The sequence below is a fragment of the Podarcis muralis genome, chromosome 12 (assembly GCF_964188315.1).
Source record: "Podarcis muralis chromosome 12, rPodMur119.hap1.1, whole genome shotgun sequence".
Classification (NCBI taxonomy): domain Eukaryota; kingdom Metazoa; phylum Chordata; class Lepidosauria; order Squamata; family Lacertidae; genus Podarcis; species Podarcis muralis.
In genome coordinates, this window is record NC_135666.1 from 13,346,119 (window position 1) to 13,359,828 (window position 13,710).

Below are 13,710 nucleotides of genomic sequence, written 5' to 3' on the forward strand. Positions count from 1 at the left end.
CAGCAAAGGAGGCCAGCCGAGTAGAAAGAAGGGAAGCTTTGCTCTGCGCTCTGCGCTCAGAGAGAGACCCCAAGGCGCTTGAGAAGAAGGCTGCGGGGCTGGAAAGGGGGGGGGGGGGTAGTGTGTAGAGAAGCAACCTAGAGCCGAGCAACAGAGGCCGGCATCTCCTCCTTGCTCATATGCATCTATGCCCTGTTCCCAAGCTCGTCCCATGCTCTCTTGAGAAGGAAGGAACTTGCTTGCGATTGCTTTTCTGATTGACTTCGCCTAAGAAGATCTAGACATAACATGTTAGGCTCGTGCTGTGGGGATGCGCGCACAGAGGGAGAGAGGGAGAAGGCGGGGGGGGGGCGTCTGTTCCTGGAGCTTCCGCGCCACACAGCAAGTCAGCAGCACCAGAAGACGGCAGCAGCAGCAGCAGCCGCCGCCTCGGCCGCCTTTCAAAAGGATACAAACTGAAATTCTAGCCGTTGCGATCGATACAAGAGGAGTAAGTGGAGCTGAAAATGCGAGATGGGCTGGACTGGCCGCCGCACAGCTACCCCCCAGTTCTTGCGTCTTGGCAGATGAGGAAAGTGTGCGCGTATGGGGAGGTGGAGGCGGGGTGGGAGATGATGGAAGGAGACTGGGAACTGGAGCAGAGGAGGAGGTCGCCCACAATGGCACCCCTCTTCCTCGCCGCTGGCCTTGCCCTCTCCATTTGCGCTTCGCCTTCGTTCTCTCTCGCCTTGCAGGAGGCGGGATCGGGCGCTGAACTCTCCCCAAGCCCCGCGCGCTGGCCTGTCCCTGGTTAAGGGAGGCTCGCGCGCCTCGGCGCGGCGCGCGCGTCAGCACCCTCCTAAGGTGCAGTCAGATTTAAGGTGGTCGGCTGGAGATTGCGGCGGCAGCCGCCGCTCTTCCGTTTGGCCCGGATAAATCTCCTAAACGTGCGGAAAATCAGGCCGCGGGAGAAGAACGGGGAGGAGGAAGAGGAGGTGGGGAAGAGGAGCGGAGAGGGCAGAGTTTAGGAAATCCCCCCCCCACCTCCTCGTGGAGACTCCAGCTGAGCTCTTATTATAGAAACGAAGGTGGGGCTTAAATATATTAATAGCGACTGAGGTGCGGGGAGGAGGGGGGCTACGACTGTTGACCTATATTTGGAAGGAAACCCATTTCTAGGGACTGGATGACATTGCAGGTAGTTGGAGAACTCCGAAACTAGGAGGCTGGTGCTCGGGGGCGGGGGGGGGGGTTAGAGTTTATGGCAAATAGCACCACCACCCCTGAGCAAAGAGCAATCATTAGCTATGATTCAGGATGATCAGAAGAATTCTTCACCTAGTAAAAGGTTGATGGTTAATGGATAATAGTTCCAGGGTCCAATTTTTAGCCAATATCCAATATTTATGGAATCTGGTGCGTTCAGAATATGTATATATACGTATCTATATATGCATGTAGATATATAGATAGATAGATATATGCACCAACCATACATCGGATATTCTCCCTTTCTCTCAAACAAGTGATGCAATGCTGGTTAAGTTACTTGTCCCTCCCCCTCTTGCGGTGGGGGCGGGGACGGGGAAGGAATATAGCTCTGGTGGTGAGCATCCTTAAAGGAAAATCGATAGATTAACGCTCTGTTTGGCACAGTTGCAAAAGATGGTTTTGCAGCACGGCGATAAGTCGAACGCGCATAATAACGGTGATCACGCTGTTGTTGTTATTATTATTATTATTAATTATTATTACTATGATTGCCACTGAACTTCAAGCTAGCCTTTCGGAAGTGAAAGATCCCGACCTTACTAGCAGAAGCTTGCAAGGTGCAATTAGGGAAAGGTGGTTAATTTAAACTGTATGTATCTAAATTTAAAAAATAAAAATAAAATAAATGCCCAAGGGAAAGAAGGGGTTTGGCAAAGTCGATATGCACTTAGGGGCCCCATTAGCGCCACCCTATTCGTTAGATCCAAGTAGGTCCCTTGGGGGGTGGGGAGGGGGCAGGATGCACTCAGAACCAGCTAACCAACCAACTCCCAGGGAAGGGCATAGCGTGGTTCTCCCTGCAACTATCACACCATTCACACGCGCGCGCTCCCCCTCTCTCCAGCCTCCCTGGTCACAGCCCAGGAGAAGGAATAAATGCACACAGATAGGCAGACAGGTAGAGGCGCCCACCCGCCCACCTTTCTCTTGCAAACTTATGGAGACCCATTGAGAAAACAGAGCTAAGGACGAGGAAAGGGGAGGATGGGAGGAGGATGCCGGGATGCCTTGAAGGAGAGGACGCTTAAACTCAGGGGGTCCCCGCTCCCCACCTCTCCCCGCCCCGCCCCGCATACACGCACACACAAAGCGCGAACGTCTGAACGAGAAGAAGCGGAAGGGTGTATCGTTTTTTTCCTGACCTGTGTCATCAGCCTGTCGGCTCCCGTGTTCTCTTCATCCTTAAAAATAATGTCAGGGTTGTAATTGGGGGTGAGCTCTTTAAAGCGCTCCGAGTTGCGGCTGATCTTGCCTTCGTACCTTCCACTGGCGCCCAGCGTCTTCTCTGCCACGTTGGGAATGAACTGCTTGTAGGCTAAAGGGGTCAGCTTCTTCGGGTGCCGCCTCTTGCCGAAGCCCCTGCCCGGTCCACAAGCCAGCCCGCAGGAGAGCAGCAGAGCGCCCACGAAGACCAGCAGGAGACCAATTCTCCGCAAGAGCAGCATTCCGTCCGTGGAGGAAACGGCCACTTTCCACGCGCGCGCACGCACGCACACACACACGCGCGCACACGGCTCCCTGCCTGGCTGCTGGGTGTGTGTGTGTGTGTGTGTGTGTGTCTCCTCTCTGCCTCTTTCGGTCTCTCTATCTGTCTCTTTCTCCCTCTCCCTCTCTCTCTGTCTCTGGAGATCTGCGGTTCTTCCAGAGCCTGCTATCGCCTTTTCGCTGCCTGCTCCTTCGGATACTCTCCCCCGATCCCTAGCCAGACAGGTGCTGGAATGGCAGCTTCGAGGAGGTCGCTTGTGATAACGGAACTCATCGGAGTTGGGATCGTGGCACCGGGAGGCAGAGACCCCCCAAAAAAACGTTCAGGAAAGCAAGAATGAAGGCGGAAGGAAGGGGGAGGGAAAAAAAGGTCTGGATTCTAATGGGAGCTCAGCTACAAACGCTTGTGAGTGGAGCCTGCCTTTAGTTCTATATTATAGCTGCCAGGGCTGAGTTCTGATTGGCCGAGGCGGGAGAAGCTCGCCTTCTGATGTATTAACCCTGAAGAAGGCAAAAAAAAAAACCATCAACAACAAAAAAAAATCTTGGAACATCTCTCATTCTCTCGCTCTTCTCCTTGTACCTGAAGGGCTTGGAAATGAAAGGGGGTGGAGACTGAGCTTTCTTGGGATAACATCAATTACATGTTTTCTTTTCTTTTCTTTTCTTTTTTCTTCTTCCACTCCTCTTAAACTTTTTTTTTTTTTTTGGCAGAGTGGTAAATTTTTGTTAGGAAAAGTAACAGATGCTGGTGTGGAATATATGGAGCGGAGTGGAAGCGAGACACCTTGCTATCTACCCATCTAGATAGAAACACAATGGAAAGGACCTTTTGAAATCGCGGGGGGGGGGGCGGGGGGAAGAGAACTTAAGGGGGCAACTTCCGAAAAAAGTTAGACTTAGCACCTCCGCCACCTTGACCTCGAAGACAAGGAAGGGGGGTATTTTTTAAAGGATTTATTTTTACATAATAAGGTTGACCAAAGCTGCTTATGTTGAAATAACTTTGCGGATGAGGTTATGATATATGCAAATGATATAAAATACGGATTTGGGGGGGGGGCGGAATCCGAAAGTTTTGAAAATAAGTTTTTGCTTTATCCAAGTTTATTTCTTCCCCCAGTTGCCGTGGGACTCCTCACGCGTCATCAAGTGAACGGCGCGGATGGGGCTAAGTTTAATGTGAAATTAATGGTTGTCTCCCGCTGGCTGGCAACGGTCGCCTTTATCCCGGGCTGCAGAAAGCTCCTGGTCGGACAAAGGTGATGAGAGACGAGCAAAATCGTGGAGAGATGGGCCTGGAGATAAGAGCAGCTTCAACGGCCTTTGCCGAGTCCCAACCATGAGCAAACAGGTTGGTCGTGCCTGTTGTTCGCTTTGGAGGTTTCCAAAGAAAGCATCTCACAGGAATTCAGCAACGTCAACTCACTGAAATAAATAAGGACATTCCCCCCCCCCCCCTGAGGAGGGGGGTATAAAAAAAGCTACCACCTATTTATCAAGCTACCCACTACGATCTTCAGAACGTCTCCAGACTTTTCACAAGACTCTCGTTACTTGCAAGCCTTGCTTGAGAAAAAAGTGAATTATCATAAAATCTCAAACAGACCCCAAGTTTCGAAAGAAGTGGGTCATTCTGCAAAATTATAACAATCTGCAGCAAGCATAGCTTTCCCCCCTACTTACTCCGGAGTAGTCCCATTGGTGTAACAAGATTGTGTATATTTTAAAGCACAGATCCATACAGGAATTGCCACGTTGAGCCCCAAGTCCCAGGTTGGTTTTGAACTTCGTTTACCCGTGAGAAACGTCATGTCGACTTTTACTTGCAAGTAAAGTTGCTCTAGGGCGGAGCCCCGATCCTTCCCGTACTTCCTTAGAAAGTAAACTCGGTGGGAATCAAGGGACTTACTCCTAAGTAAACCAAACGTATTTACTGGAGTCGTGAGCCCCAGAGTGAAATGACTCTCCTTTATCATTTTACTGCATCAGCTTAACCAGTTTGGGGATCGGCGCTTTCCAGGGCGAACGCTGGGTTGCCAATCGAACCTGTTGCAGCCAGATGCATCACGCTTACCCGAAAATTCAAAAATAGAAGTCAGACACAACCCCCCCTCCGCCTTTACATTAATTTATTTTAATGCGTCATCATTGATTTTCTGTCAACAACCACCCAACCCCAACTCTCGACGTCTTGTTGTGGTTCCTAGCTAGAATGGACAGCCTTTAAAAGTTTGTGACGTCCCGTCTAACTTTTCAAAGAGAAACACGAGGGCTGGAAACTGGCCTGACATTTTTTTTAAAAAATAATAATAATCACACGTCTTATATATGCTCCCTGTGTGTGAAAACAGATCCGAAGCATCTCCGTCTACAGAACCTTATTAGACAAGAAAGACGGGTATGGCCTTTTGATGTGGCTTTTCTTGGAGCTCGTCGATGAAACGGGGCCAGGAGTCAGAAGGAGCAGCTACTCCTGACTGGCGAGGAGGATCAGGGCTATTGCAAAACTTGGATCGCTCCCCCCCCCGCCCTCCACCCCGCCCTCCTCTTCAACGTACAACGGGGCTCGAGCCATAGGTCTGGGGGCGCGGGAAGGCGCGGAGGTTGCGCGCCCAGCCAAGCGCGTCTCCTGCAGGAACAAGGAAGCGGGGCCCCCATCCCGACCTCGCCCTCCCCCCCCCCCCACCCCGCGGTCGCCTCCTTTTCATTATCAGCTCGCCATATGTACAAACCAGTGACCCAAAGATCACTGCAGGAGAGGAAACGCGCCAAGGAGGAATTAATTACTACGCGCGAGTAATAAAAAGTGGGTGGGGGAGGGGGGCCGGTGGGAGGGAAGGAGGAAGAAAAGTTGTAACGAGGTAGGAAGTTCAGATCAGCTCCGCTATCAAAGGGGAGATGAAAGAAAACAGAGCTGCTCTTCGCTAGGGCTGGGTCTAGTCAGCTTCACCTAAGCTCTGGGGCTGCAGCTGTTCCACCCTCCTTCTATCTCCCCCCCCCCCCCCCCATCTCTTAGAAATGGTGCAAAGGAAGGTGGAAGAGAGAAGCGCAGACGGAGCCCAAGGTGTCCTTTATGCCAGGACTTTCTCCTGAAAGGGGACATTCCGTGCACACACAAAGAGGGGTGCGCGCCCCTTGTGCGTGTTCTTGAGAGCCACCCAACGAAGGAGCGATTGTGCGTAAATGTCACTTTTTAAAACTGCTTTTACATGGGAACTTTATAGACAGCGTGCTGCTTGAATAAAACTTCCCCGTCCCATATGCCTACTTCATGTTGTCCTACCTGGGAGCGGTGGCGTGAAGAACGCTTTTCCTTTTTCAGAGGGGACAGAGTTCTGGCCTGCACTGCAATGCTGTTGGCTTCAGTGACTCCAATATTCCTTGCAGGCTTCTGAAGGCTAAACATCTCAAGTGGGGGGGGGGGGATATTTGGAGTTTTTGAATATTCAGCCTGATTTATGTCCTTGTTCAAGACCATTACTGTACAGCTTTATACTACAAGAAAATCCTCTGATAGGTGTACAACGACAAAAAAACCTGGAAAATTACCAATATGCAGCAAAACAATCAGAAGAGCAATAAAAAGGAGGCAAAATGTACAAAAATGACAGGGTGCAGCTGAATGATCAGGGAAGGCCTGGCGGTGGTGGTGGGATTTGCCTTCAAAGGACACCTGAAGCAGGTAATTGCTGGTGTTTCCCATAGGGTAGGGAAAAACGTCTGTGCATATGTAATACCCGCAGCCATACACACAACGTGTGCGCCTGCCTGTGTCCAAGCAACTCTAACCAATAGATCCTGGGCCTAGATGAACTCTGTGTGAGGATTATTCTCTTAGCCTCTTGAATTAAAAAAAAAAATCAATGGGAAACCAATTGCCTTTGAGATCTGAAACTCACGCTATGGTTGTCTCTGTCTTCTGAAAGAGCCCAAGAAAGCTGCCCTCATATCTGTCGAATGAAGAGATGAAAAATATACCATAGAGACCCAGTTGTTCAGATGAACGGCTCCACACTCCAATACCCAGGATGGGGGGCACGTGTCACCACTTAACCTTTCATCGATGTATATGCATATATGTTTATGTATATAGCGAGATAGATATTTATGTATACAGAGAAGCAGTTAAAGAGATAGATGTTTTGACACCACTTTCTTTGGTCTCGGCGTCTTGAAGGCAGGAAAATCCCCCGTCCCTCACAAGGCGGACTGCCCCTCTCTCTTTATGGGGTCCTCCATACCTGAGTTCTCCCCACAACCAAGCAAAGAATATGACCCTCCCTTCCTTTCCCTGCCCACCTGCCTGTTCAGGCTACACATAGTTCTGGACTTGAACCCTTATTAAATTCCCCACCCGGTCAGATTTTTTGTGTGGAATAATAATAATGGTTGCTAGCAGCTCAGTAGCTGTTGCTAACCTGCACTTTCAAAATGTGAATAGCAACAAATAGTTATTCCATTAAGGACAGTCAAGATGAAGAAAGGGGGTGGGGGTAGGAGTGGGTGAGTTAGGCGGACCAGTGGTCTCATCCGGTATAAGGCCGACTCCTGTGCTTCTTCTCTATGCATATAACCCCGTCCCTCTGAAATTGCATTAGAGACTCATAAAAGTCCACCAGGCTCGCTCTCTTCTCATGCCTTTCCTCTCTGGCATCTGGCTTGCCTGCTGAAGGCCCCGGGTTCAAGGCCTGACACTTCGAGGTAGGGCTGAGAGAAACCGCTGCCTCAAACCCTGGAGAGCCACTGCCTGTCCGTGTGGGCAATACTGAGCTAAATGGACAAATGGTCAGTATACAGCTGCTTCCTCTTTTCCACAGGCAGGCGATAGCTCTTCTCTTTATTACACCACGCAAGACCTACCGCAACCTTCCTCCCACCCCATGGCAGTAGCACCGAACGTCTCCTTGCCTGTGAAATTTCTAGCATCCCGTAATAGCGGCGCAGATCCTAGCTAGCAAATCTGGAACCTCTTTGTCCCGGTATCCACATCCCCGAGGCTTCTGAAAACCCCTCCGCCCAGACATTTGCATTTATGTTCCCCCGACCTCTGTTTTATTATTCCCCTTTTATTGCAAGGCGCTTTTGCGCTGAATAAAAACGAGTTCTCTCAGAAGTGAGTTGCACTGATTTAAAGTTGCACAGTCATCCCAATGTCGGGTGGGGAACGCAGCATTTTAACCATTTGAGCTTGAAAGGGTCTTTCCGTCTCTCTTCTCTGATGCAGAGGCTGTTTATCTGGCCTCCCCTTTGTCCGCAGGTAGGGGCGTGCCCTCATTAAAAAAGAAAGTTACTGGTCCTCAGTGTTTCTCCCAGCCAGCCACGCACTCCGCATCTCTCTACCTTCCTTCCTCTTTCAGAATCCTCCCCACTATCCCCAGCATCGCTTTCATTTCCACTGCTGAATCTTGACCTTAGTGGGGAAACCGCCAAGCTCGGAGTCGCTTCGGGTTCTTCTCTCCTCTATTAAGTCGAGGAAGTTGGGGGGGGGGGTGTCTCCCAGCACTCCGACCCCTCGCTTTCTCCCAGGTCCCTGCCTGCCAGTTCCTTCCCGAAACGGTAGGAGGCTCCCTGGCCACGGCGCGCCTTTTATTTGGAGCAGCCGTAGCAGGATGGCGCGGGGCGCGGGGGCTAGTCTGGTCACCTGCGAAGTTTCTCCCGGGGCCTGGGCAGAGCATACTCGTCCCGGGAAGCCCCCTCGTCCCTCACATGCCAGGGTCTCTCCTTGGCAATCAGGCCGGGGAGTTTACAGCAGCGCCCTCCCAGAGGTTCCGCTTCCAAAAGCGTGCGCTCTTAAGCGCCCTTATGGCGCACAGCGGCGCTGCCATGCTACCCTTTCCAATCTATGGGGAAATCCGCCGGGAAGTGCCTTAGCTCAGTGGCACATCTCCTGCCTTGCGAGCAGAAGGGAATAATAATAATAATAATAATAATAATAATAATAATAATAATAATAAAAAATCTCCAGGGCGGCTTGGAAATGATTCCTGCCTGAAACTCTGGAGAGCCGCCGCCAGTCCGTGTAGACATTCCCAAGCCCGATCGATGGCCCAGTGGACAAGCAGATGCTTTGGGGAATGTGCAGAGTGCCTTTCCTTCCCTATTCAATTTGCTTTACTGCACCCAAGCCATCTGGAATCAAATGGCTCCGGCCGGCACAGAAGGGTCCTTTTCTAGGCAACGGGGCGCTTTGTGGGCTTGTCTGTCTCAGGAACCCGTACCACCTGACTGGCTTTGGGGGCTCTTGGTTGCACCTTGGCTGGGTAGCATTTCCTCAGGCAGCACGACATCCTGGGCCGGACGGCCATACGAACAGAAAACAAAAGATTCCCTCTCTCCGTTGCGCACAGCCGGGTCCTTTCTACGCTCGGGGCGAGGAGAGTGGCACCTTGGCCATCCTCCCGCGCGAGGTCCGCCTTTCCCTCCTCTTGGTGCGCAAGGAGATTCCCTGTCCAGCGAGCACAGCGCGCAGGGCCCGCCTCGTCCTCCTTTGGGGATGCGCGAAGGATGCGCGTCCTCGTCCTCTCTGGTAGGGTTGTCGGGAAGGGCTTTGCTGGATCGCAGTCATGGTCAGCAGGATCAGAAGCGAGAGAACTCAGAGTTTTTAAGAAGCACTGGAATGTGTACAGGTATAGTGCCTGCCTTCTGTACATAGGGATGGAGCTTAATAAAACGGAGAATACTCAACTGGAGGCCACATTATAGCTAACCAACCTACTATGAGTTTCTCTTGTCCAGGCATTGACTAGACCCAGAACTAGAAAAGGGGTAATCATAATCCTACCCATTAGGTGCAACAATATTATCAAATCTATTGTGCTTTAGTCAAGGTTTGGCATTTGAATCTGAAAATACTTATCAGGAACCTAAAAAAGCCCCAAAAGAAAAAAAGGAAAAAGAATAATCATGTGCCTTAATACCATTTCCTGGAACCACCTTCCCAGGTACCCAGGAAAAAATGAATAGTCTTCTTGGATAACAACCCACCTCCCAAACCTGCTTTGCTGCCTTCTAAGTATCAATCCTTCAGGTATTTGAAAAGTTCTTCATTTTCTCTTTCTCCAGTGCAGAGTTTTCTGCACTGCTCATCTTTCTGTGTATTATCAAGAGCAGTGGTGGGAGACCTCCAGACTGCAGGGCCCATTGGGGGTGGGGTATTTTGGCCAAGCCAAGCCCATCTGCCCTACAGGTAAAATATCTGCTTGAGCCAAAAGCAGGGGGCGGGGTTTGCAGATACTGCAGATCAGCTGATCAGTGGTGCCTCCAAAGCACTGTGCAAGGCACTGTGCAAAAGGGTGCTTTGAAAGATGCTCTACAAGACCTGATAATTGTTGGGTCTTCAGAATGCTGAGCATTATCTGGAGGCGGCCTTATCACGTTTAACGAGGTGGATTTGCCTTGTTCTTTCCTCACCCAACAACCTTGTGAAGGAGATTATGCTGAGAGACAGTGGCTGGCCTAAGATCATTCAGTGAGCTGGATGTCTAGGTAGAAAGTGAAGCTGGGTCTCCTTAGTTCTTAGTCCAGCACTACATCACACTGACTCTCCTATTAACACAAGGCAACATGAGGTGGAACCACCTCAGATGAAACAGTCTGTAGGCTATGAAGACATGAAGATTTTTACTAGGGTGAAGATGGTCATGGAAATGGTAGCAGCAGCCATTCTCCACCAGTGATAAGGAAGAGACTTGAGTCTCATGACCTTGTGGTAGTCTTAAGTCCATGTGATCTCTGCTGTTCTCCAAATCAACTTGCTGTTCTCTGAGGATAAGGACTCTGGAAGGAAGCTCTGCTCAGGCATTTGGCACTCTAGACTTCTTTTGTTTCGGGGGATCCACAGCAGATATCACACAACCATGTAATATCATCCTGCTTTCTTTGTATTTCTTGATTGGCTAGGACAGGGTTAGCCAATGTGATGTCCTTCATATGTTGGCTGGGGCTCAGGGGAGCTGTCGTCAAGCACCATCTGAAGGGTACCATATTGGCAACCATCCTGAGCTATGATGCCTCCAGAGCACTTTAGAGTGATTGAGAACAATGGAAACAAGACCACCTTTCCTATGGACCACCTGCTTCTAAAGTTGAAGAGCTCAACTTAGTTCTTCACCCTTTGCAGCCTAGCTATAGTCAGTCTAATGAGTTTTCTGAAATTAAAGAGAAATGGGTACAAAACACATACACTATGGAACAATCCACATTTCTGGGCTTGTTGTTGTTTAGTCGTTTAGTCGTGTCTGACTCTTTGTGACCCCATGGACCAGAGCACGCCAGGCACTCCTGTCTTCCACTGCCTCCCGCAGTTTGGTCAAACTCGTGCTGGTAGCTTCGAGAACACTATCCAACCATCTCGTCCTCTGTCGTCCCCTTCTCCTTGTGCCCTCCATCTTTCCCAACATCAGGGTCTTTTCCAGGGAGTCTTCTCTTCTCACGAGGTGGCCAAAGTATTGGAGCCTCAGCTTCAGGATCTGTCCTTCCAGTGAGCACTCAGGGCTGATTTCCTTCAGAATGGATAGGTTTGATCTTCTTGCAGTCCATGGGACTCTCAAGAGTCTCCTCCAGCACCATAATTCAAAAGCATCAATTCTTCGGTGATCAGCCTTCTTTATGGTCCAGCTCTCACTTCCATACATCACTACTGGGAAAACCATAGCTTTAACTATATGGACCTTTGTTGGCAAGGTGATGTCTCTGCTTTTTAAGATCTAGGTTTGTCATTGCTTTTCTCCCAAGAAGCAGGCGTCTTTTAATTTTGTGGCTGCTGTCACCATCATTTCTGGGCTACTGCTGTGCAATGCTTCTGGAAAGCTGGCATCTCTTTCCTCTCTGTAGCCTCAGCGCACGACACATGGTGGAATAAGGTGGAAAGACCTTATAGAAAGGTTCATCTGAACTGAACCTGGTGGCTTTGGTGGGACTCAACAGGTTGCCCCATCAAACCTCATTGCTCATTTTCCCAGTGAATTTCCACTGCGAGCCTGACTGCATCATTGCAAGAGTCTCCCCACCCTTGGGTAAGCCCAACTGTGAAAGACCTCAGCAGCTATACTTTGACTTCATTATTCCACATCATGATTCGGTAATAAAAAAAGATGAGAGATCTCATCTATTTTTATCTGTTTTAGTTTAAAATAACTGAACTGGTAGCCTATTACTTTGCATTATTTAAGGGCAGGGAGAGGCGCTGGAGCATCTTCCCTTGTAGTGGAGTTTGCAAAAGTCTTATTTTTAAACTCTCTAAGGTTCAATGCCTTGATGTAATTTGCTTTTATGAATGCAGTGGCAACACGGTGGATGAAGATGGTTTCTCTGCAGAGGGAGGGGGGCAACCCCAGACACTATATTTGTGTAGCTCTAAGACTGGAGTTTAATTGCTCTCCTAGCAAACACTCCTTCTGCACTCACCTCCTATAGATAACAATTATCACTTTAAGTGAGTGTTAAAGCTGGATTTTTGGAACCTTTAAAAAACTGTGATATTTATCATGAAAAGAGCTTGGGCCAGATTCTTCTCTCATTTCAAGTGAAAGCAATGTATTAACACTGGGCACAATCCTTTGGGAATGTCTCCAGTACATGCTCCATTGAAGTGAATGGGATTTGTGAAAGGGGCACATGAATGGCCTTGAGCAGCTCTTATTTATTTCAATGGGACATGAGTGCGATCATTTCTAAATGAGTTGTGCCCAGCTGTGTAAAATTTAGCATGAAAGAACCATGCCAGAAGCTTAATCTCCAAATTATTATTTTCTTCACCAACAAGATTAGTTTTTAGGTCCACTCGCGGAAGACACTGGGGTTGCGGCACTCATCTCAATTTATTGGCTGAGGGAGCCAGCGTACAGCTTCCGAGTCATGTGGCCAGCATGACTAAGCCACTTCTGGCGAACCAGAGCAGCGCACGGAAACGCCGTTTACCTTCCCACCGGATACCTATTTATCTACTTGCACTTTGACGTGCTTTCGAACTGCTAGGTTGGCAGGAGCAGGGACCGAATAACGGGAGCTCACCCTGTCGTGGGGATTCAAACCGCCGACCTTCTGATTGGCAAGTCCTAGGCTCTGTGGTTTAACCCACAGCGCCACCCGCGTCCCTTAAAGATTAGTTTTAATACTCACTATTCACAATTTTTTCACAATATTTTTTGAGAGTTTCAAAACATGTCTTCCTTTTTTGGCCTGTGTGATCCTTGCTTGGCTACAATGACCCAAGAGATGAGGAATATACAACAGTAAGAGGAAAAGTCAACAACACTGTTCAAGAGGAGAGAGAGAGAGATTCAAATAATTGAAGTCTTCTTCAGGATATATTTCTATTCAATTGAAATTTCTGTTTTTGAAAACTGAAAAGGGAGACTATTCAGTGGAGTCATAGTAAGTATTAATGTGTTACCCTTACTGACGGTAGCCAAATGGTTCTTTCATAACAGTGATAAAAGAGACACCCACCGACACAACCCATTTTATCCTCACAATAACCCTGAGAAGTTAGAAAAAGGGAAAGTAACTGGACCAAGGTTTCCCAGTGATCTTCACACACCTTCTCCTTGGTCCAATTCAAATATGCTACCCACTGTACAACATTTGCTCTTTAACATTCCTGACTTAAAATATTACATTATTTCAGGATGTTAATTAGAGTGACTAATACAAAATGTCAGGTAATAACTTTTGCAGAAGACTAGTAAAAATGAATGCTATAGCTCTTAGCTGTGCTGGGTGCACCTCTGAAATGTGCCAACCGTTGTACAGCACATGATACAGTAGTTAGCTTTTGTTCCTCGGTATCTTCACTCACCTCCCCCCCCCCCCAAGAAATATGTAGGCTCAGCAAGTCACAAAGTACCCCTAACATGTTCACAAGACATGCCCTCTCCCATAACGACACTCATGTTGACTTCACCACACAACAATAGTCACTTGAAGGAAGCTTGAGGATGAGTGGCTTATGCATAGTTCAGACCCTAGGAA

The 13,710-nt window shown here is 49.0% G+C and overlaps 1 protein-coding gene and 1 long non-coding RNA gene across 2 annotated transcripts in view; one reads left to right on the top strand and one right to left on the bottom strand.

Moving 5' to 3' along the window:
• SHH (sonic hedgehog signaling molecule) overlaps positions 1–3,190 on the bottom strand; it is a 33,077-nt gene extending 29,887 nt beyond the window's left edge. Inside the window, exon 1 of the mRNA XM_028750116.2 lies at positions 2,394–3,190. Coding sequence (XP_028605949.2) covers positions 2,394–2,696 — 303 coding nt within the window. The 5' untranslated portion in view covers positions 2,697–3,190. The remainder of the gene's footprint in view (positions 1–2,393) is intronic.
• Positions 354–4,589, top strand: LOC144329296 (uncharacterized). The gene is made up of 2 exons (XR_013394778.1): positions 354–490; positions 3,860–4,589. It is a non-coding gene; the product is annotated as an uncharacterized LOC144329296 (long non-coding RNA).
• The last annotated feature ends 9,121 nt before the right edge of the window (positions 4,590–13,710 follow it).